Source organism: Ranitomeya variabilis, chromosome 4 (genome assembly GCF_051348905.1).
Source record: "Ranitomeya variabilis isolate aRanVar5 chromosome 4, aRanVar5.hap1, whole genome shotgun sequence".
Lineage (NCBI taxonomy): Eukaryota > Metazoa > Chordata > Amphibia > Anura > Dendrobatidae > Ranitomeya > Ranitomeya variabilis.
Genome location: NC_135235.1, coordinates 601336856 through 601359156, shown reverse-complemented (window position 1 = coordinate 601359156; position 22301 = coordinate 601336856). Strand labels below are relative to the sequence as shown.

General features: G+C 46.5%; 1 protein-coding gene across 2 annotated transcripts in view; it reads left to right on the top strand.

The window, feature by feature from the left end:
• The first annotated feature begins 369 nt into the window (after window positions 1–369).
• The window catches only part of LOC143765983 (uncharacterized), a 174982-nt gene continuing 153050 nt past the window's right edge, over window positions 370–22301 (top strand). Inside the window, exons 1-3 of one of the 2 annotated variants that reach the window (XR_013213493.1) lie at window positions 373–768; window positions 1891–2094; window positions 8118–8228. Coding sequence is in view for 1 of the 2 variants with exons in the window: in XM_077253244.1 (XP_077109359.1) it covers window positions 639–768; window positions 1891–2094 (334 nt within the window). In the remaining variant the exon portion in view is untranslated. Of the gene's footprint in view, window positions 769–1890; window positions 2095–8117; window positions 8229–22301 lie in introns of those variants that run through there. The other variant, XM_077253244.1, reaches the window with a different exon arrangement.

Genomic DNA, 22301 nt, shown 5'->3' with positions numbered 1-22301 from the left:
AATAGTGGTCCGACTCCCAACAACCTTCATGATCACACAGCTGAACCCTTATGACGCATTGGAACTGGCAAAGCACCATCTGCTATGTGGTGGCTGTAGATCGTACCGCAATTGTCTCCCATCCCATAGTGTCTTCTCTCATCCACCTCGACTACTACAGGCTTTTGGCAAAAATGGAAACCTGACTTCTGAATTCATATAGGCAGTAGCTAGTAATGAGTAAGCGTTCTCGGATAAGGTGTTATCTGAGCATGCTCCAGTGCTAACCGAGTGTCTTCTGTGTGCTCAAAAAATATGTTTGAGTCCTCACGGCTGCATGTCTTGCAGCTGTTCGACATCCGATAAAACATGTAGTGTGTTAGACAGCCGCTAGACATGCAAGCGACACATTATTCAAGCACACCAGACACTGGGTTAGCACCCGAGCATGCTCAGATAACACCTTATCAGAGCGCATTTGCTCATCACTAGCTGTAACTGATCTTCAGAGAGGAAGTAGCTGTCTAACAACTACAAATGTCACTTATTAGGTTGTTCTGTTGTGTCACCTTCCTGCTTGTGACTTTGCAGGCTCATCCGACTGTAATCTAATGTGTATGACCAGCTTCAGCTGCTTCTGATGTGTCCCTTTTGTGGTTATGTTTTCTCATTGCAGCCATGTTCCTGGTGGGCTTGTCTGTGGGATTGCGTCAGGTAAAAGCACCGTTGTGTCAATCCTCAGGGAACTGGGATGGGCAGTTATTGACGCAGATGTCATTGCCAGACAAGGTATGTATCATTATATAATATGTCGGGACATCAACTAATTGGACATGCAATGCTGTGTGCGGATTCTGGTCTCTTCTGTCCAAATCTGAAGATATTACAGACATAGAAGAGGACATTAATGTCATTAGGGTTTCATAGGAGTCACTTAGGTTAGGGGCTTAGATCGGCAGATCAGAGTGTTATGGGTTTGGGTTTCCGTATACGCCACTGATCCAGGACACGGAGCTATAAAGGACTCCTTTCAAAACTCTGCAATATTTTATCCTTTGAAACCCAGATTTTGTAGGTAATGTTAATTGATGGGTACATAAAAAGTCTGGAATTCTGTTTTTTTTTCTCCGATATCATTACATAAGCTTGCAGATTAAGGAGGGGGTGTCTGAAACTAGATTAATGATGACCTATCCATAGGAGCTTCGGTACCCCCACCGATCAGCTGAGATCTGTTTTGACAGTGGCCAGATGTAAGCAGTATAAGAAGCGGAGTGCCACCGATCCATACATTGTTTACTATCTAGTCCTGTTAATTTACGGGTGTCAGGCCTATTCTAATCTCATTAGGATCTTTAGTTCAGTCCCAGACATCACCTTTAATTTCAATTACGGTGACCGCAAAGTGAAAATGATCATTTCAGGTCACTCAAAGCAGACACCCACTTTTTTTTTTTAATTGCATTCAGGGTCAACCTGGTTTGGCCTCCCTTTGTAGGTCCCATACCAGCCATATGGGTTACCTTGATGACACATGCCACCTCATATCTATAGATTTTCCATTTAAAAACGGCTCTTAAAGTGAACCTGATTGCTGATACATGCTGCTAAATCCAGGGGCAGCATGTACCAGGCACTGGCTGTATGAGCTCCAAAAAAACCATACTCCAATAGCTTCCACAGACTGAGGCACTGTGTAGATTAGTTGGACGGGTGAATCCCCAGCGGCTTCTCCCTGCACACTGCGCTGGAGAGACAGGTTTCTGGATATGAGCGAGTATAGTTCATATACTACAGCCAGTGCCGGATACATGCTCCTCATGGTTTGGGAAGCATGTATCAGCTGACAGGTTCACATTAAGGATTGCCCTGATATCAGGACACTTGCTGACTATTGTGATTGCCTTTCAGTGGTACAGCCGGGAACCTCAGCCCATAGTCAAATTGTGTTCCATTTTGGAGAGGAAGTACTGCTAAAGAATGGGGAACTTGATCGGGAGAAGATGGGAATCATTATCTTTTCAAGTCCCGAGAAGAGGGCTGTACTGAATTCCATCACTCACCCTCCAATACGTAGAGCTATGCTGAGACAGACGCTGTGCTTCTTTTTTGTGGGTGAGTGAAATGTGAACCATAACTAGTATATACAAATGGCAACCATTAGATATCAGTGTTTAGCCCTGTATTATCAGTGGGGGTCCAGATGCTTCATGACAAAGGGGCCACTGCAGAGGCATAGCTAGGGTTTCAACTTAGGGGGGGAAACATCTGAGTGGGCCCCTAACCAGCTAACCCTGATTACAGCTACGGTTGCGCACTCTAGTTGTGAATATAGGGGAACCTCAGAATATGACCACGCTGTTATTGAAAATAAATCTATATACAAAAACGAACATTGACTTTACCGCCATATTGTGACCATATGCAACTTTGATGGTCACAATACTCTGAGTGCCCCTATAACAACAATGCTTAAGTGCCCACTTTACATTTAATAATGTCCCCTAAGTTCCCCCATGTACTGCTCCATTATACACAGTATGGTGAGCTTAAAGCTTCCATATACACAGTATAAGGCCCCCACAGCTCCCCTATACACAGTATGATGATTCTATAACTCCCGTATACACCGCATGTTCCCACTGCTCCCCTATAGATAATATGAGCCCAATGCTCCCCTATACACAGTATAATGCTGACAGAACTCCACTATAGAAAGTATAATGCCCCCCAGAGCTCCCCTATATACAGTGTAATGGGCCAACAGCTCCCATATGCACAATATGCCTTCACAGTTTCCTATACACAGTAGGGTGGGCCGGCAGCTCCCGTCAAACAGTATGATGTCCCCCACAGTTCCCCTATACACAGTATGATGGGCCCCCAGCTCCCTTATACACAGTATGATGGGCCCCCAGCTCCCTTATACACAGTATGATGGGCCCGCAGCTCCCTTATACATAGTATGATTGGCCCGCAGCTCCCTTATACACAGTATGATGGACCCGCAGCTCCCTTATACATAGTATGATTGGCCCGCAGCTCCCTTATACACAGTATGATGGACCCGCAGCTCCCTTATACATAGTATGATTGGCCCGCAGCTCCCTTATACACAGTATGATGGACCCACAGCTCCCATATACACAGTATGATGTGTGCACAGCTTCCTTATACACAGTATGATGGGCCCGCAGCTACCTTATACACAGTATGATGGGCCCGCAGCTCCCTTATACACAGTATGATGGCCCGCAGCTCCCGTATACACAGTATGATGGGCCCGCAGCTCCCGTATAAACAGTATGATTGGTCCACAGCTCCCTTATACACAGAATGATTGGCCCGCAGCTCCCTTATACACAGTATGATGGGCCCACAGCTCCCTTATACACAGTATGATGGACCCACAGCTCCCTTATACACAGTATGATTGGCCCGCAGCTCCCTTATACACAGTATGATGGGCCCGCAGCTCCCGTATACACAGTATGATGGACCCCTAGCTCCCTTATACACAGTATGATGGGCCCGCAGCTCCCTTATACATAGTATGATTGGCCCGCAGCTCCCTTATACACAGTATGATGGACCCGCAGCTCCCTTATACATAGTATGATTGGCCCGCAGCTCCCTTATACACAGTATGATGGACCCACAGCTCCCATATACACAGTATGATGTGTGCACAGCTTCCTTATACACAGTATGATGGGCCCGCAGCTCCCTTATACACAGTATGATGGACTCGCAGCTCCCTTATACACAGTATGATGGCCCGCAGCTCCCGTATACACAGTATGATGGGCCCGCAGCTCCCGTATAAACAGTATGATTGGTCCACAGCTCCCTTATACACAGAATGATTGGCCCGCAGCTCCCTTATACACAGTATGATGGGCCCGCAGCTCCCGTATACACAGTATGATGGACCCCTAGCTCCCTTATACACAGTATGATGGACTCGCAGCTCCCGTATACACAGTATCATGGACCCCTAGCTCCCTTATACACAGTATGATGGGCAATCAGCTCCCGTATACACAGTATGATGGACCCCTAGCTCCCTTATACACAGTATGATGGACTCGCAGCTCCCGCATACACAGTATGATGGACCCGCAGCTCCCGTATACACAGTATGATGGACCCGCAGCTCCCTTATACACAGTATGATGGGCCCACAGCTCCCTTATACACAGTATGATTGGCCCGCAGCTCCCATATACACAGTATGATGGACCCACAGCTCCTGTATACACAGTATGATGGACCCACAGCTCCCGTATACACAGTATGATGGACCCGCAGCTCCCTTATACACAGTATGATGGGCCCACAGCTCCCTTATACACAGTATGATGGGCCCACAGCTCCCTCATACACAGTATGATGGGCCCACAGCTCCCTCATACACAGTATGATGGGCTCACAGCTCCCTTACACACAGTATGATGGACTCACAGCTCCCTTATACACAGTATGATGGACTCGCAGCTCCCTTATACATAGTATGATTGTCCCGCAGCTCCCTTATACACAGTATGATGGGCCCGCAGCTCCCGTATACACAGTATGATGGACCCGCAGCTCCCTTATACACAGTATGATGGACTCGCAGCTCCCTTATACATAGTATGATTGTCCCGCAGCTCCCTTATACACAGTATGATGGGCCCGCAGCTCCCGTATACACAGTATGATGGACCCGCAGCTCCCTTATACACAGTATGATGGGCCCGCAGCTCCCTTATACACAGTATGATGGACTCACAGCTCCCTGTCATGATTTGGATGCCCCAGTCATTTACTCATCCTCCGGCGTATTCACTATTTTGTGGCACTGCTGCAGTGCTGCTGGTCAAACTTGTGAGCACAGCTTCTGACAGGCCAGAAGTTAGAAGCTATGTCACAAGCGCTCAATGTAAGACTATGAGGCTATGTGCACTTGTTGCGGATTTGTGCGGATTTCCCGCGGATTTCCTGTGTTTTTTGTGCAGATTTCACCTGCGGTTTACCACCTGCGGATTCCTATACAGGAGCAGATGTAAAACGCTGCGGAATCCGCAAATAGAATTGACATGCTGCAGAAAATAAAACGCAGCGTTTCCGCGCGGTATTTTCTGCATCATGTGCACTGCGGATTTGGTTTTCCATAGGTTTACATGGCACTGTAAACCAGATGGAAAACTGCTGCAGATCTGCAGCGGCCAATCCGCACCATGTGCACATAGCCTGAGAGTGAGAAAGAGGCCAGAACGAGGCTCCCATAGACTCACATTGATTAGTGACCTCTGCGCTGCGCCATGAAACACTGGAGCCTCGGACAGGTCACAAACTGCAGGAGACGGAGCCAAGCGGAGACTAAAACAGATGAAAACGCCAGAAGGTGAGTATCAGACAGGGGGCAGGGGACGTGGATTATCAGCACCGCCCCAGCAGTGAAATTAAAAATAATGCTGGAGTGGTGCTGTAAATGTGATGCAGCTCTTGGTTACTGTATGGGGGCTCCTTATACTAATACTCATAAAAGACCCAGGTGGTACGTATCAAAAGCCCCCGACCCCCCCCCCCCCCCCCCCATCTCCAGCCTTCCCTGACAGCAAATATTATGCATACCTCCCAACTTTTGAAGATGGGAAAGAGGGACAAAGTTTGCGGCCACATTTAGTCACACCCATATCCACGTCCCAAGCACACCCATTTAGCACTGCTGATCACACTGTTTCATATACAATAGTTATAAACAAAAAAATATGGCCACACAGTGCTCCATACTGTATAATGACCACACATGATGCCCCATACTGTATAATGGCCACACATGAGGCTCCATACTGTATAATGAACACACATGACGCTCCATACTGTATAATGACCGCATGCATACTGTATAATGGCCGCACATGATGCTCCATACTGTATAATGACCGCACATGATGCTCCATACTGTATAATGACTGCACATGATGCTCCATACTGTATAATGACCGCACATGATGCTCCATACTGTATAATGACTGCACATGATGCTCCATATTGTATAATGACCACACATGATGCTCCATACTGTATACTGGCTGCACATGATGCTCCATATTGTATAATGACCGCACATGATGCTCCATACTGTATAATGAACGCACATGATGCTCCATACTGTATAATGACCGCACATGATGCTCCATATTGTATAATGACCGCACATGATGCTCCATACTGTATACTGGCTGCACATGATGCTCCATACTGTATAATGAACACACATGATGCTCCATACTGTATAATGGCCACACATGATGCTCCATATTGTATAATGACCGCACATGATGCTCCATACTGTATAATGACCGCACATGATGCTCCATACTGTATAATGACCGCACATGATGCTCCATACTGTATAATGACCGCACATGATGCTCCATATTGTATAATGACCGCACATGATGCTCCATACTGTTTAATGACTGCACATGATGCTCCATATTGTATAATGACCACACATGATGCTCCATACTGTATACTGGCTGCACATGATGCTCCATATTGTATAATGACCGCACATGATGCTCCATACTGTATAATGACTGCACATGATGCTCCATACTGTATAATGACCCCACATGATGCTCCATACTGTATTATGGCCACAGTTCTCCATACTGTATAATGACATACAGGCACGCAGCTCACACACATGCAGCATCACACACACAGTATCACACATACACACGCAGCATCACAAACGCAGCTCACAAACACATGCAGCTTTGACACAAATGCATCACACATGCAGCCATCACACACACACACAGCCATCACACACACACGCAGTCATCACACACACACACGCAGCCATCACACACACACACACAGCCATCACACACACACGCAGTCATCACACACACACGCAGTCATCACACACACACGCAGTCATCACACACACGCAGTCATCGCACGCACGCACGCACGCAGCCATCACACACACACACGCAGCCATCACACACACACACGCAGCCATCACACACACATGCAGCCATCACACACACACGCAGCCATCACACACACACACACACACGCAGCCATCACACACACATGCAGCCATCACACACACACGCAGCCATCACACACATGCAGCCATCACACACACACGCAGCCATCACACACACACACACGCAGCCATCACACACACACACACACACGCAGCCATCACACACATGCAGCCATCACACACACACGCAGCCATCACACACACCCAGCCATCACACACACACACACCCAGCCATCACACACACACACACACACACTCAGCCATCACACACACACACCCAGCCATCACACACACACACCCAGCCATCACACACCCACACCCAGCCATCACACACCCACCCATCACACACACACACCCATCACACACACACACCCATCACACACACACACCCATCACACACACACACCCAGCCATCACACACACACACCCAGCCATCACACACACACACCCATCACACACACACACCCAGCCATCACACACACACACCCATCACACACACACACCCATCACACACACACACCCAGCCATCACACACACCCAGCCATCACACACACCAGATACCTCATACACACATGACACACACACACGGGATCGGTCGGGAGGAGACCCAGCATGTATAAGAAAAAAAAAACAGCCACAAACCTAAGCTACTCAGGTGCCGCCCCCTGCATTGTCCCTGCCCTAGGCACGGGACATTAGTGTCCCGCCCGGGATCCCGGGGCTGGCTGTCAAAATCAGGACAGTCCCGCGGGATCCGGGACGGTTGGGAGGTATGTATATGGAGTACATATAATATCATAACAAAACATTATAATATTCAGCCCCCAGTGACCTGTCCCCCCTCCCCCACTTCAGCCCCAATACCCCCATCATCTCACATCCACCCCTCAGTGCCCTGTCCCACCTCACCCACCTTCTGCCCTCACAATACCCCCATGGTCTCACATTCACCCCCCAGTACCCTGTCCCCCCTCACCCACTTTCAGCCCCCACAATACCCCAACGGTCTCACAGTGACATACCTGAATTTAATAAACCTAATAAGTTCCATCCCCAGCACTTACTGATAACGTTTGCACTGCAGGCAGGACCAGGAAGTGTGAGTGTAATACAAGGTGGGCACTAGGACCCAGCGTGCCTGAGCCAATCCCAGCGTGCACAGAGTGAAGAAAACTGCAGCCAGGAAAAGCTTCATGATCAGGTCAGAGGGGCGAAACCATTCACTGCAGGGGGGAGACTGCAGCCGCCACTGTGCGAGCAGCGTGCAGCTTGTCAGATGGGAGGCGAGCAGACATTATACTGCTCTGCTCCTATGCTGTGTTCTGCGTCGTCCCAGAAGTGGCCCTACCCTGGCTCCCGGTGGGCCCCTTCATGTGACAGGGCCCGGGGCGATGGCCCCCTCTGCCCCCCCAGTAGCTATGCTACTGGGCCACTGTATCATCTCTTCACCCAGTGTAGACTCTTGCTGTTAGGGTATGTTCACACCAAACAGATACTCTGCACATTTTCCAACCAGATTTTCTCTGTGGCAGTTCTGCAGTGTATTACAGATTTCAACCAATTTTATCCACGTGCTGTGAATAATATGTGTGTTGCAATCTCTGACAAATCTGCAGTGCAAAATAGGAGGTACCGGTACGGCACTATAATGTGACTTCTTTATCCGATGGTTCACTCGCTTACTAGCCTCAGTTTTGGAGCATAAAAATAAAGCCTTCATAATTTTTTTCAAATTACCACATTCAAAATTAAGTACATCGTCCAATTGTAAAAGGGACGGCACTTGCTAGATAAAAACGGTAGGTTCATTATCTTCAGTAAGTGCCATACAGACGAGGGAGCTTCAGATAGCAATGACCATTTTACAGCAAATTGCACTGCTTGAAGAAGCACAAAGTACTGCGAAACAGCTGTTGCTGCCAGGTCCTTTCCGGTCTGTGTGGCGCTTTCTGAGGATATTAAAGCTACCTTTTTATCTGGTGAGTGCCATCCCATTTCCTCTACCTTTGGACAAATCAACATTTAAAGAAGTTTTCCCACGAACAAAGTTTTTTAATCAATAGATCTTGGAATAATAATAACTTCCACAATTGGATGTGTTTAAATAAAACGTTCTCATGCTGAGAAAATCTTATATTGTGTAATGTGTGTGTCTGACCGTACAGGATCATGGTCTGATCACACCACATCTCCTGGGCAGGGGTGAAGCAGAAGAGTACAGATATTACAGCAGGGAATCACGGCTAATTCATTTTGTGATGTAAATCATTTCCCTGCCTGTTTTTTTTTTCTTTTTTATGTTTTACCTCAAAGAAATAATTACCGTATTTTTTGGACTATAAGACGCATCGGACTCTTAACAAACACCTAGGTTAGAGGAGGAAATTAGAAAAAATAAATTGAAGCAAAAAAATGTGGTCCATTCTGTACTTAATATCCCCTACCCTGGTATATATGGTCCCCTCATCCCCATCCTGGTATACAGTTGTGGCCAAAAGTATTGACACCCCTGCAATTCTGTCAGATAATACTCAGTTTCTTCCTGAAAATGATTGCAATCACAAATTCTTTGGTATTATTATCTTCATTTAATTTGTCTTAAATGAAAAAAACACAAAAGAGAATGAAGCAAAAAGCAAAACATTGATCATTTCACACAAAACTCCAAAAATGGGCCAGACAAAAATATTGGCACCCTCAGCCTAATACTTGGTTGCACAACCTTTAGCCAAAATAACTGCGACCACCCTCTTCCGGTAACCATCAATGAGTTTCTTACAATGCTCTGCTGGAATTTTAGACCATTCTTCTTTGGCAAACTGCTCCAGGTCCCTGATATTGTAAGGGTGCCTTCTCCAAACTGCCATTTTTAGATCTCTCCACAGGTGTTCTATGGCATTCAGGTCTGGACTCATTGCTAGCCACCTTAGAAGTCTCCAGTGCTTTCTCTCAAACCATTTTCTAGTGCTTTTTGAAGTGTGTTTTGGGTAATTGTCCTGCTGGAAGACCCATGACCTCTGAGGGAGACCCAGCTTTCTCACACTGGGCCCTACATTATGCTGCAAAATTTGTTGGTAGACTTCAGACTTCATAATGCCATGCACACGGTCAAGCAGTCCAGTGCCAGAGGCAGCAAAGCAACCCCAAAACATCAGGGAACCTCCGCCATGTTTGACTGTAGGGACCGTGTTCTTTTCTTTGAATGCCTCTTTTTTTCTCCTGTAAAGTCTATTTTGATGCCTTTGCCCAAAAAGCTCTACTTTTGTCTCATCTGACCAGAGAACATTCTTCCAAAACGTTTTAGACTTTTTCAGGTAAGTTTTGGCAAACTCCAGCCTGGCTTTTTTATGTCTCCGGGTAAGAAGTGGGGTCTTCCTGGGTCTCCTACCATACAGTCTCTTTTCATTCAGACGCCGACGGATAGTACGGGTTGACACTGTTGTACCCTCGGACTGCAGGGCAGCTTGAACTTGTTTGGATGTTAGTCAAGGTTCTTTATCCAACATCCGCACAATCTTGCGTTGAAATCTCTTGTCAATTTTTCTTTTCCGTCCACATCTAAGGAGGTTAGCCACAGTGCCATGGGCTTTAAACTTCTCGATGACACTGCGCACGGTAGACACAGGAACATTCAGGTCTTTGGAGATGGACTTGTAGCCTTGAGATTGCTCATGCTTCCTCACAATTTGGTTTCTCAAGTCCTCAGACAGCTCTTTGGTCTTCTTTCTTTTCTCCATGCTCAATGTGGTACACACAGGGACACAGGACAGAGGTTGAGTCAACTTTAATCCATGTCAACTGGCTGCAAGTGTGATTTAGTTATTGCCAACACCTGTTAGGTGCCACAGGTAAGTTACAGGTGCTGTTAATTACACAAATTAGAGAAGCATCACAGGATTTTTCGAACAGTGCCAATACTTTTGTCCACCCCCTTTTTTATGTTTGGTGTGGAATTATATCCAATTTGGCTTTAGGACAATTTTTTGTGTGTGTTTTTTCATTTAAGACAAAATAAATGAACATAATAATAACAAAGAATGTGTTTGCAATCATTTTCAGGAAGAAACTGAGTATTATCTGACAGAATTGCAGGGGTGTCAATACTTTTGGCCACAACTGTACATGGCACCCTCATCCCTATACTGATATGCATAGCCCCCTCATCTCCATCCTGGTATATATGGTCCCCTCATCCCCATCCTGGTATACATGGCACCCTCATCCCTATACTGGTATGCATGGCCCTCCTCATCCTTGTCCTGGAATGCATGGCCCCTCTCATCCCTATCCTGGTAGGCATGGCCCTCCTCATCCTTATCCTGGAATGCATAGCACCTCTCATCCCCATCCTGGTAGGAATGGTCCCCCTCATCCCTATCCTGGTAGGAATGGTCCCTCTCATCCCTATCCTGGTATGCAGGTCCCCATCTCAGTCCTGGTATGATTGGCCCCATCCCCGTACTAATATACATGGCCCCATCCTTATCTTGGTATGATTGGCCTCCATCCCCATACTGGTAAACATGGTCCCATCCTTATCTTGATATGACTGGCTCCCATCCCCATCCTGGTAAACATGGCCCCATCAGAAAAATATTAACCCCTTCCCGATCCATGACGCCACGTAGGCGTCATGAAAGTCGGTGCCAATCCGACCCATGACGCCTATGTGGCGTCATGGAATGATCGCTTCCCTGCACATCGGGTGAAAGGGTTAACTCCAATTTCACCCGATCTGCAGGGACAGAGGAAGTGGTACTTTAGCCCGGGGGGTGGCTTTGCCCCCACGTGGCTGCGATCGCTCTGATTGGCTGTTGAAAGTGCAACAGCCAATCAGAGCAATTTGCAATATTTCACCTATGAAAATGGTGAAATATTGCAATCCAGCCATGGCCGATGCTGCAATATCATCGGCCATGGCTGGAAATCCAGATCTGCCCCCCCCACCGCCACCGATCTCCTCCCCAGTCCTCAGTTCTGTCCCGTACTCCCCTCCGTCCGCCTGTCCGCTCCCCCGTTCTCCTGTCCGCTCCCACCGTGCTCCGATCCACCCCCCTGTGCTCCGATCCACCCCCCACCACCCCCTCATACTTACCGATCCTCCCGGAGTCCGTCCGTCTCCTCCCTGGGCGCTGCCATCTTCCAAAATGGCGGGCGCATGCGCAGTGCGCCCGCCGAATCTGCTGGACGGCAGATTCGTTCCATGTACATTTTGGTCACTGTGATAAAACCTATCACAGTGATCAAAATAAAAAAAAAAATAGTAAATGAACCCCCCCCTTTATCACCCCCATAGGTAGGGACAATAATAAAATAAAGAAAATATTTTTTTTTCCACTAGGGTTAGGGTTAGGGTTAGAACTAGGGTTAGCATTAGAATTAGGCTATGTGCACACGGTGCAGATTTGGCTGCGGATCCACAGCGGATTGGCCGCTGCGGATTCGTAGCAGTGTTCCATCAGGTTTACAGTACCATGTAAACCTATGGAAAACCAAATCCGCTGTGCCCATGGTGCGGAAAATACTGCACGGAAATGCTGCGTTGTATTTTTCGCAGCATGTCAATTCTTTGTGCGGATTTCGCAGCGTTTTACACCTGTTCCTCAATAGGAATCTGCAGGTGAAATCCGCATAAAAAACACTGGAAATCTGCGGTAAACCCGCAGGTAAAACGCAGTGCCTTTTTACCTGCGGATTTTTCAAAAATGGTGCAGAAAAATCTCACACGAATCCGCAACGTGGGCACATAGCCTTAGGGTTGGAATTAGGGCTAGGGTTAGAAATAGGGTTAAGAATAGGCTTGTGGTTAGGGTTATGGTTAGGGTTAGGGGTGTGTTGTGGTTAAAGTTGTGGTTAGGGTTGGGATTAAGGTTAGGATTAGGGTTAGGGTTGTGGTTAGGGGTGTGTTGGGGTTAGGGTTGTGATTAGGGTTATGGCTAGAGTTGGGATTAGGGTTAGGGGTGTGTTGGGGTTAGTGTTGGAGTTAGAATTGAGGGGTTTCCACTGTTTAGGCACATCAGGGGTCTCCAAACGCAACATGGCACCACCATTGATTCCAGCCAATCTTGCGTTCAAAAAGTCAAATGGTGCTCCCTCCCTTCCGAGCCTCGAAGTGCGCCCAAACAGTGGTTTACCCCCACATTTGGGGTACCAGCATACTCAGGACAAACTGGGCAACAATTATTGGGGTCCAATTTCTCCTGTTACCCTTGTGAAAATAAAAGATTGCTTGCTAAAACATAATTTTAGAGGAATGAAAAATTATTTTTTATTTTCACGGCTCTGCGTTATAAACTTCTGTGAAGCACTTGGGGGTTCAATGTGCTCACCACACATCTAGATAAGTTCCTTGGAGGGTCTAGTTTCCAAAATGGGGTCACTTGTGGGGGGTTTCTACTGTTTAGGCACAGCAGGGGCACTGCAAATGCAACGTGACACCCGCAGACCATTCCATCAAAGTCTGCATTCCAAAACGTCACTACTTCCCTTCCGAGCCCCGGCATGTGCCCAAACAGTGGCTTTCCCCCACATATGGGGTTTCAGCGTACTCAGGGGAAACTGGACAACAACTTTTGGGGTCCAATTTCTCCTGTTACCCTTGGGAAAATAAAAAATTGCTTGCTAAAAAATCATTTTTGAGAAAAGAAAAATTATTTTTTATTTTCATGGCTCTGCGGTATAAACTTCTGTGAAGCACCTGGGGGTTTAAAGTGCTCACTATGCATCTAGATAAGTTCCTTGGGGGGTCTAGTTTCCAAAATGGGGTCACTTGTGGGGGAGCTCCAATGTTTAGGCACACGGGGGCTCTCCAAACGCGACATGGTGTCCGCTAACGATGGAGATAATTTTCCATTCAAAAAGTCAAATGGCGCTCCTTCCCTTTCCCCTAAAAATGAGAAATCGGATTAATTATTTTTATATCTTGATCGCTCGGGAGATTCTGAATGCGGCGATACCAAATGTATATTATTTTTTTATTATTATTTTGAATGGGGGGTGATTTGAACTTTTTTTAATATTTTTAACTATACACTTGCTTCAATAGCCTCCATGGGAGACTAGAAGCTTACATGATCCGACCGCTTGTGTTACAGCTGAAGCCCTGCTCGGAATAGCAGAAATGCTCACTTGCTATGAACGCTGACCGTTGGGCTGCGCTCATAGCAATCCGGCAGTGACAACCACAGGGGTCTGCTGCAGACCCCAGTTTGTCATGCCAACCCATCGGTTACCCGCGGTCATGTGACACGGGCACAGATGGGTGGGATTAGTGACTGCTTCCTGTGCTATCACATTAAATGCCGCTGACAGAGATTGACAGCGGCATTTAACATGTTAACCGCTTCAGGAGGATCGCGATTCCACCCACGGCTGTTAAGGGCACATGTCAGCTGTTCAAATCAGCCCACATCAAAGGGAGATACATGACATGCGCTGTCCATGTACGGCGCTTGTCGTGAAGGGGTTAAGTGATACAATTAATGTAAATAGTTGTACTTAATATGTTAATATTGATCAGAATTAATTTCAGCCTATTGGTTCGACCCGCCACAACAGTCATGGTCTTGCGTAGTGCCTCGGGAAAATTAATTAACCACCCCTGGTGTAGGTGAATGGGTTCATACTGTGACTGGCAAGGGTACTGCAACAAGCAAGCTGTCAAAAAAAATCCCACTTTTTTGTGACTTGCTTGTCATGTTATCTTGCAGGTTGCAGCCCCATTATTCTATGATGTGGCAGGAACATACAATGATTTTTGGCTGCGCGGCCTCAGAGTTATCTTTTGTCAGTAGCCACCGCCGTTGCATAGCCCTGGCCTTTAAGCGAAACTGGCCACACGATTATCCTCTTTAATTTAGGCCATATTCCACAACATAACGGCTACCAGCTATAGCCAGAAATCCTCTAAAGGGCCTTTTACATGGGCAGATCTCCTACCTGATCGGTCGTAATAAGCTGATAGTTACTCGCTGACTGATGCAGACTCTATGGTGATGAACAATTGTTTTTAGGATTGTTCTGTCCTCATATACTTTGCATATTGTCACGAGAATTGTCACAGATGCGCTACTGACAATGTTTAGACATTTCTGTATTGGTTGTTTAATCGCTATCATGTTCACTTGCGCCAATGATCTGGAATGATCGTTCTTAGGGAAGCACGTTCGGACAATTCTCGGCTTATTGGAAAGGGCCTGGCTCCTAGAGAATGCAGTTTGTCTCATCCGTCCAGTGCATGGCAGAAGTCGTGCGGCTCTCGCCTTAGAAGCATGGAATAATTATTATGTGCCTGATGTTGGGTAAGTGTAGTTCCCCACTGTAGTGAGCGGGTGGCAGCGTGGCCTAGTTTGGCTTTTCAGTGTGTTTATCGACCTGGGAGAAGGGGCAGGGGGCGGATTTGATCAGATTGTTCTTTTCCTGATCAAATACGGATCAGCGGCAAGGAGGGAGACCCCCCAATCTTCTGGCCGTCACAGCGCATCTCACTGTGGTTCCGTGCCCAGAGTGCAGAATGTGTAACCCAATAACTGCTGGGCGCGCAAGCCCTGGCACCGCTTACAGACCATGAGGCCCAATTAGAAGTCGCAGGTCCAGGTCTAGTCAGCGGCCATACACACCAGGCGGGATGGACGCGCGCCGGGCGGGATGGACGCACACCGTCTCCTGCATTTTCCCTCTGTCTCTCCAGGAGCAGCGCACACAATGTAGAAAAGGTCCCAGGATTTTCAGGCACAGATTTTACAGCATTTAACGGGGAGATTACTAAGATGTGCAATAAAGCTGCTCTAATTCTTTGTTACAAATCTCGTGTCTCACTTTTCTTTTTTGTCTCAGGCTGCCAGCAATATCGATTTCTTTTCAGCACCTAGGTGATGGAGAAGTGTACCGCTACTTTCCTCCCTCCTGAACTACACTTCCCAGCATCCCTTGCTTTTTCTGACATAAGCTGGATGAAGGCTCAGGTCTGATTGATTGCATAATATTAGATCATATTTCAGACACAATCAGGGATGAGAACAGACGAGGAGAGTTATTTCCCTGTGATTAGCTGCTGTCAAGAGGGTGGAGGAGCCTCTGGGTGACCAGGTGACAGATAAAGCAACCCCCTGAGAGGTAAAATGGTTGGCATTAGCTGTCAGACAAGTACTAACTACTGAAAAAAGAAAAGGTCCAAGGGATAGTCACAAAATACTGCCCCCATGGTGTCAGACATGGATTTATAGAGCGTCCCAATAAAAGCCTAGGAGAACTGCTTCCTTACTAAGATAATGTGATGGACAAGCTGCATATCACTTGATTTACAAATTCTGTTCCCTTACCTGCAGACACTGGTGTCTTTATTCCTTGTTGACCACTGCCTGTTGTCAAGTATCATTTATCTCTGTCAGACAGATCACAGGACGTATGGTGGTAGCGGGCCTTTGTGTGTTTTCTACATGTGTCTTGTTGGTAAAATTACATAGAGGCACATTAGAAATCTAAGCATTCACTTTATGGCAGGCAATCACTGGAGCAATTCCTTCTGGGAATTTTAGGATGTTCCAGCATATATAGTGCTGGCAGAATGCCGATTAAGAAGAATTGCATTTTCAGAAAGAGTGGATATCAAGTTACAGACCATGAAGATTGGGATAGTTCTCGGACTCATTAGACTTGGGATGAGGGCAGCAAGACGATGCTTTTCTATTGTCAAACAACCCTTTCAGGCTACAGTAACTGTTCTCTTTAAATAATAATTTACGAACGGTTGTAATGATGGTAGGATAAGAATGTTACTGCATCCAGTGGGGAAAATTTTTTGAGTGCTTTCTCCCAAAACACACATTATCTCAGTCCTGACTCATAGTACTATATACAAGACTGGCAATCACTAACTCATAGCCAGCATTGTGTATCATCTTATTTACATCATTTACCCTGCGTCAGGCTAATTATGTATATATATATATATATATATATATATATATATATATATATATATATATATATATATATATATATATAGTAAGGCTGCGGTAGCATCGTACGCAGTGAAGAAGCAGTGACCCACAAATTCAAACACAAAAGTCTCTTTTAGGGTATGTGTCCACGTTCAGGAAACGCTGCGGCCAGATGTTACAGCATAGTGGAGGGGATTTAATGAAATTCCGTCTCCACTATGCATTAAAAAATGCATGCGGAATTCCCACAAAAACGCACATGCAGTGCGTTTTTTAAGAACGCAGCATGTCCTTACATAGCATAAAAAACGTAAGGACAACGCAGGTGACCTGCCAGTGACCTCAGGTGCAGATTTGGTCAGGATTTTACCTGCATAAAATCCTGACCAAATCCTGATGCAATCCTGAACGTGGACACATAGCCTAAATGTGTTTCTTCACAGCATTAAAATCCAATTCACATAAATGCATATAACTTCAGTGGATATTATCAGTGACCAGATTACACCAGTTCAAAGCAATACATATCACGTGGCTTTAGATTTGCGGTCCCTAAACAGGCCAGACTTCCCTTGTCCAGTTTCCCTGGGCGACCGCACGCCATCTCACAGTCTATACGTCTCCATACACACAGCCTCATATGTTGCAGACACTGCACACGCCAGCCCTCCTCTGACTAGTTCTCGTGGGTGTCCTGCATCGCTGTATCACAGTCTCTTTACAGACTCTTTACTCACACAGTCGTACACAGTTCAGGATATCCTCCGGATAGCAGCTGGGCACCATATCCACCTGTTTGCAATCGTTGCACATGCTAGTCCTCTTTCGTGCACAGGACATCCACCTCCGGGCACAGGACTGTCCACATCCGACTCCTACGGGCCCAGGACATCACCTCCGGGTACCATGGACGACTTGCATCTCTGTGTACGCTGCGGGTGCCAGGCTATTCAGCTGCCCTGGGTGCTGGCCCATGCCTCCAAACACTCTGCAGACCAGCACACACCAGACTGACACTGACGTGCACCTCGCAGGCCTGACACACCCATACCCCTTACTGCAGGGTTTTTAAACACACACAAACCTGTGGCCTTCAGCCACATGGAAAACCTGGACTGGAAATCCGTGACTCTCATGCGCACCTATGGACTTCATCCGTCTGCATGCACATTCTGGGGAGAACAAACAGCGCCCCCTAGCTGTATCAGAGGCCACAGCCTCTCAATATATATAGATATATAGTTATATTTTAGAATAGCATTGTTTCTGTGTCCAAATCTACCTAATCATAGCTTATAGTGCATAGTGTCAAATCGTCATATATATCATGGTAGGCAAAAGCTGGACCTTTAGGATCTGCACTGCCCCGCCATGTTCTACACCAGTTTGAGCAACACCAAAAAATGAGTGGGGTATATAAATGTGTTGATGACCATATTAGAAATGGTAAAATATGGCATTTTCAGCACTCCACTCAAATACATGTTGTTTTTTTTTTAACAAACGGTTGTTTAGGGAGTCGGTGATTCTGTGATAGAATTCTAATAGCCCGCATGTGGTCTAGTGGATAAGTGGTAATACCTAAGCCTGCCACTAGATGAAGTTCCCAACTTACTAATGAATTTATTTGCAAACAGCTCCCCTAGTGGCCACAATTTTTTCTTTTTGAACTTAATTCGGAGGATTGTAATTTGTGAACAGATCATGGCATTATGGTTAGGGCTTGCTCAACACCGTCTTTCCACATTAGAGTGATGTGTGTCTCTTTTCGTCCCAGAGTATCCTACCATTCCCTTTACTGTGGCAGCCAGGATGTTGTCAGTGCCAGTGTGAAGCCCATACCTAAAGTGAATGACCACTTGTTAAGTCATTTTTATGTCAAATGTCACAGCGTACTGTCCATTTTTCAGTGCTTCCAGCTAATTGTGAGGGTAAAGAAGACAGTCCTGTGGTGATCAGCTGGCGGTGCCTTATTAACACTTGGAAGTTTGGGAAATTAAAATGATAGGGAACGTGTCAGCCTGATTTTACATTTAGAAGTATAGCTGTAAAGATGCTCATCCCCCAATAAAAAAAAATAAAAAACCCTTTTTTGTAGCAATCTGATGTACCTGATAACTGAGCCTGATAACCTAGGTTAATACAATTAATCCCCAATCCCCACAGTTTTAAGCGTGCCCTAAAAACTCATTTGTTCAGATTGGCCTACCGCCTCAACGCATTAACCTAATTATCCCTGTGTGGCCTATTAATAAAAATACAACAACATAATCACGTTCCTCCATCATGTTCTCATACACTTTATGCAGTTAATAGCCTCTGTGTCTGTACTGCTACATACTTAGGCAGTTAACTGGTTCATGCAGCTTTACATGAACACCCGAGCCTTACATTATGGCTGGTCCAAATAACTAAAGCAATTGTTACCATCCACCTCACGTGTCTCCCCTTTTCCTCATAGTTTGTAAGCTTGCGAGCAGGGCCCTCATTCCTACTGGTATCTGTTTTGAACTGTGATTTCTGTTATGCTGTAATGTCTATTGTCTGTACAAATCCCCTCTATAAGTTGTAAAGCGCTGCGGAATATGCTGGCGCTATATAAATAAAATTATTATTATTATTATTATTATTACCTGTTATGAGAAATCTAGCATTAAAGTTGTATGCAAATTGGGCTAAAAGAGCACTGGAGCGTGTCAATGTACTCGGAAAAAGCAGTCCATTACTTTTTCTAAAACTGTCCTGCGGGATGGAAATGATAAATAATAAAGAGAGAGGTTGTACTTGCCACTCTAATCCCCTGCCACGCTGGTGGTCTGCTGGGACTGGAAGTGATGTGCTGTACATCAGATACCTCACTCTGCAGCCAATTAATGACCTCCAGGTACTGAATGGATGGGAAATCATCACTTCCTATGTTGGCAGACATCACCAGATCCCCTCCCTCTGGAATAACCCTTTTGCTGCTATCACCCCCTTAATTATGACTCCCCCAGCGCTCCATTTACCCACTGTTGCCTCTGGATCCATCTCCCAGTAATTCTGATTCTGTTCATCAATCCTGCTCAGATGCACCTAGTGACTTTGTCTAGTATGTGCCAGCCAGATTGTAGCACAGCTCATCTATGCTATGGCTAAGGTCCCACTGATATGGGGTCACTAGGTGCAAACATATCAGTGGGACCTTAGCCATAGCATAGCTGAGCTGTGCTACAACCTGGCTGGCACATATTAGACAAAGACACTAGGTCTATCTGAGCAAGATTGATATACACTGCTCAAAAAATAAAGGGAACACTTAACAGAATATAACTCCAAGTAAATCAAACTTCTCTGAAATCAAACTGTCCACTTAGGAAGCAACACTGTTTGACAATCAATTTCACATGCTGTTGTGCAAATGGAATAGACAACAGATGGAAATTATTGGCAATTATCAAGACACACTCAATAAAGGAAGGTTCTGCAGGTGGAGACCACAGACCACATCTCAGTACCAATGCTTTCCGGCTGACGTTTTGGTCACTTTTGAATGTTGGTTGTGCATTCACACTCGTGGTAGCATGAGACAGACTCTACAACCCACACAAGTGGCTCAGGTAGTGCAGCTCATCCAGGATGGCACATCAATGCGAGCTGTGGCAAGAAGGTTTTCTGTGTCTGTCATCGTAGTGTCCGGAGGCTGGAAGCGCTACGAGAAGACAGGCCAGTACACCAGGAGACGTGGATGGGGCTGTAGGAGGGCAACAACCCAGCAGCAGGACTGCTACCTCAGCCTTTGTGCAAGGAGGAACAGGAGGCGCACTGCCAGAGCCCTACAAAATGACCTCCAGCAGGCCACAAATGTGCATTTGTCTGCACAAACGGTTAGAAACCGACTCCATGAGCATGGTCTGAGTGCCCGACGTCCACAGACAGGGTTGTGTTCACAGCCCAATACCATGCAGGACGCTTGGCATTTGCCACAGAACACCAGGATTGGCAAATTCGCCACTGGCGCCCTGTGCTCTTCACATATGAAAGCAGGTTCACACTGAGAACATGTGACAGAGTCTGGAGACGCAGTGGAGAGCGATCTGCCTGCAACATCCTTCAGCATGACCAGTTTGGCACTAGGTCAGTAATGGTGTGGGGTGGCATTTCTTTGGAGGGCCGCACAGCCCTCCATGTGCTCACCAGAGGTAGCCTGACTGCTATTAGGTACCGAGATGAGATCTTCAGACCCCTTGTGAGACCATATGCTGGTGCAGTTGGCCCTGGGTTCCTCCTAATACAGGACAATGCCAGACCTCATGTGGCTGGAGTGTGTTATGGACCTGGTGGTTAGGAGCACCCGGAATGACCTGATGGTTAAAACGTAAACCTGGGACAAGCTCTGAGGAGGTGGTAACTCTACTGACCGCAATTCCTAATCCTATCTCACACACTAGAAATAGCCGTGGAGCGTACCTAACTCTCCCTAGACGCCTCTTCACAGCCTAAGAGCTAACTACCCCTAAAGATAGAAATAGGAGCCTACCTTGCCTCAGAGAAATTCCCCAAAGTAAAGGTAGCCCCCCACAAATATTGACTGTGAGTTAAGAGGGAAGTGACAAACACAGGAATGAAACAGATTTTAGCAAAGGAGGCCGAATCTTCTCCAGAAAGACAGAGGATAGGAAAGGGAACTGTGCGGTCAGTATTAAAAACTACAAAAACCACGCAGAGTGTGCAAAAAGACCTCCACACCGACTCACGGTGTGGAGGTGCAACTCTGCACCCCCAGAGCTTCCAGCTTGCAAGGAAATATCATAATAGCAAGCTGGACTAGAAACATAGCATGTACTGAGAAATAAATTCAAATACCAATGAACAGCAAATGAACTAGCAGGGACTTAGCTTCTGCTGGAGTAGACAGGTCATCAGAGAAATCCAAGAGAGATCTGAACCAGTACTGAGACATTGACAGCTGGCATGGACTAACGATCTAAGCAGAGTTAAATAGGAAAGCCAGCAGAAGCAATAAGGGAGGGCAGCTGAGAAAGCCAACCTCAAAGATCAGCAGTTCCACTCAAAGCCACCAGAGGGTGTCCAAGGACAGAACTCACCAAAGTACCATTGATGACCACAGGAGGGAGCCCGAGAACGGAATTCAAAACAGTACCCCCACCCCTTGAGGAGGGGTCACCGAACCCTCACCAGAGCCCCCAGGCCGATCAGGACGAGCCAAATGAAAGGCACGAACCAAATCGGCAGCATGGACATCGGAGGCAACAACCCAGGAATTATCCTCTTGACCATAACCCTTCCACTTAACTAGGTACTGAAGTTTCCGTCTAGAAATACGA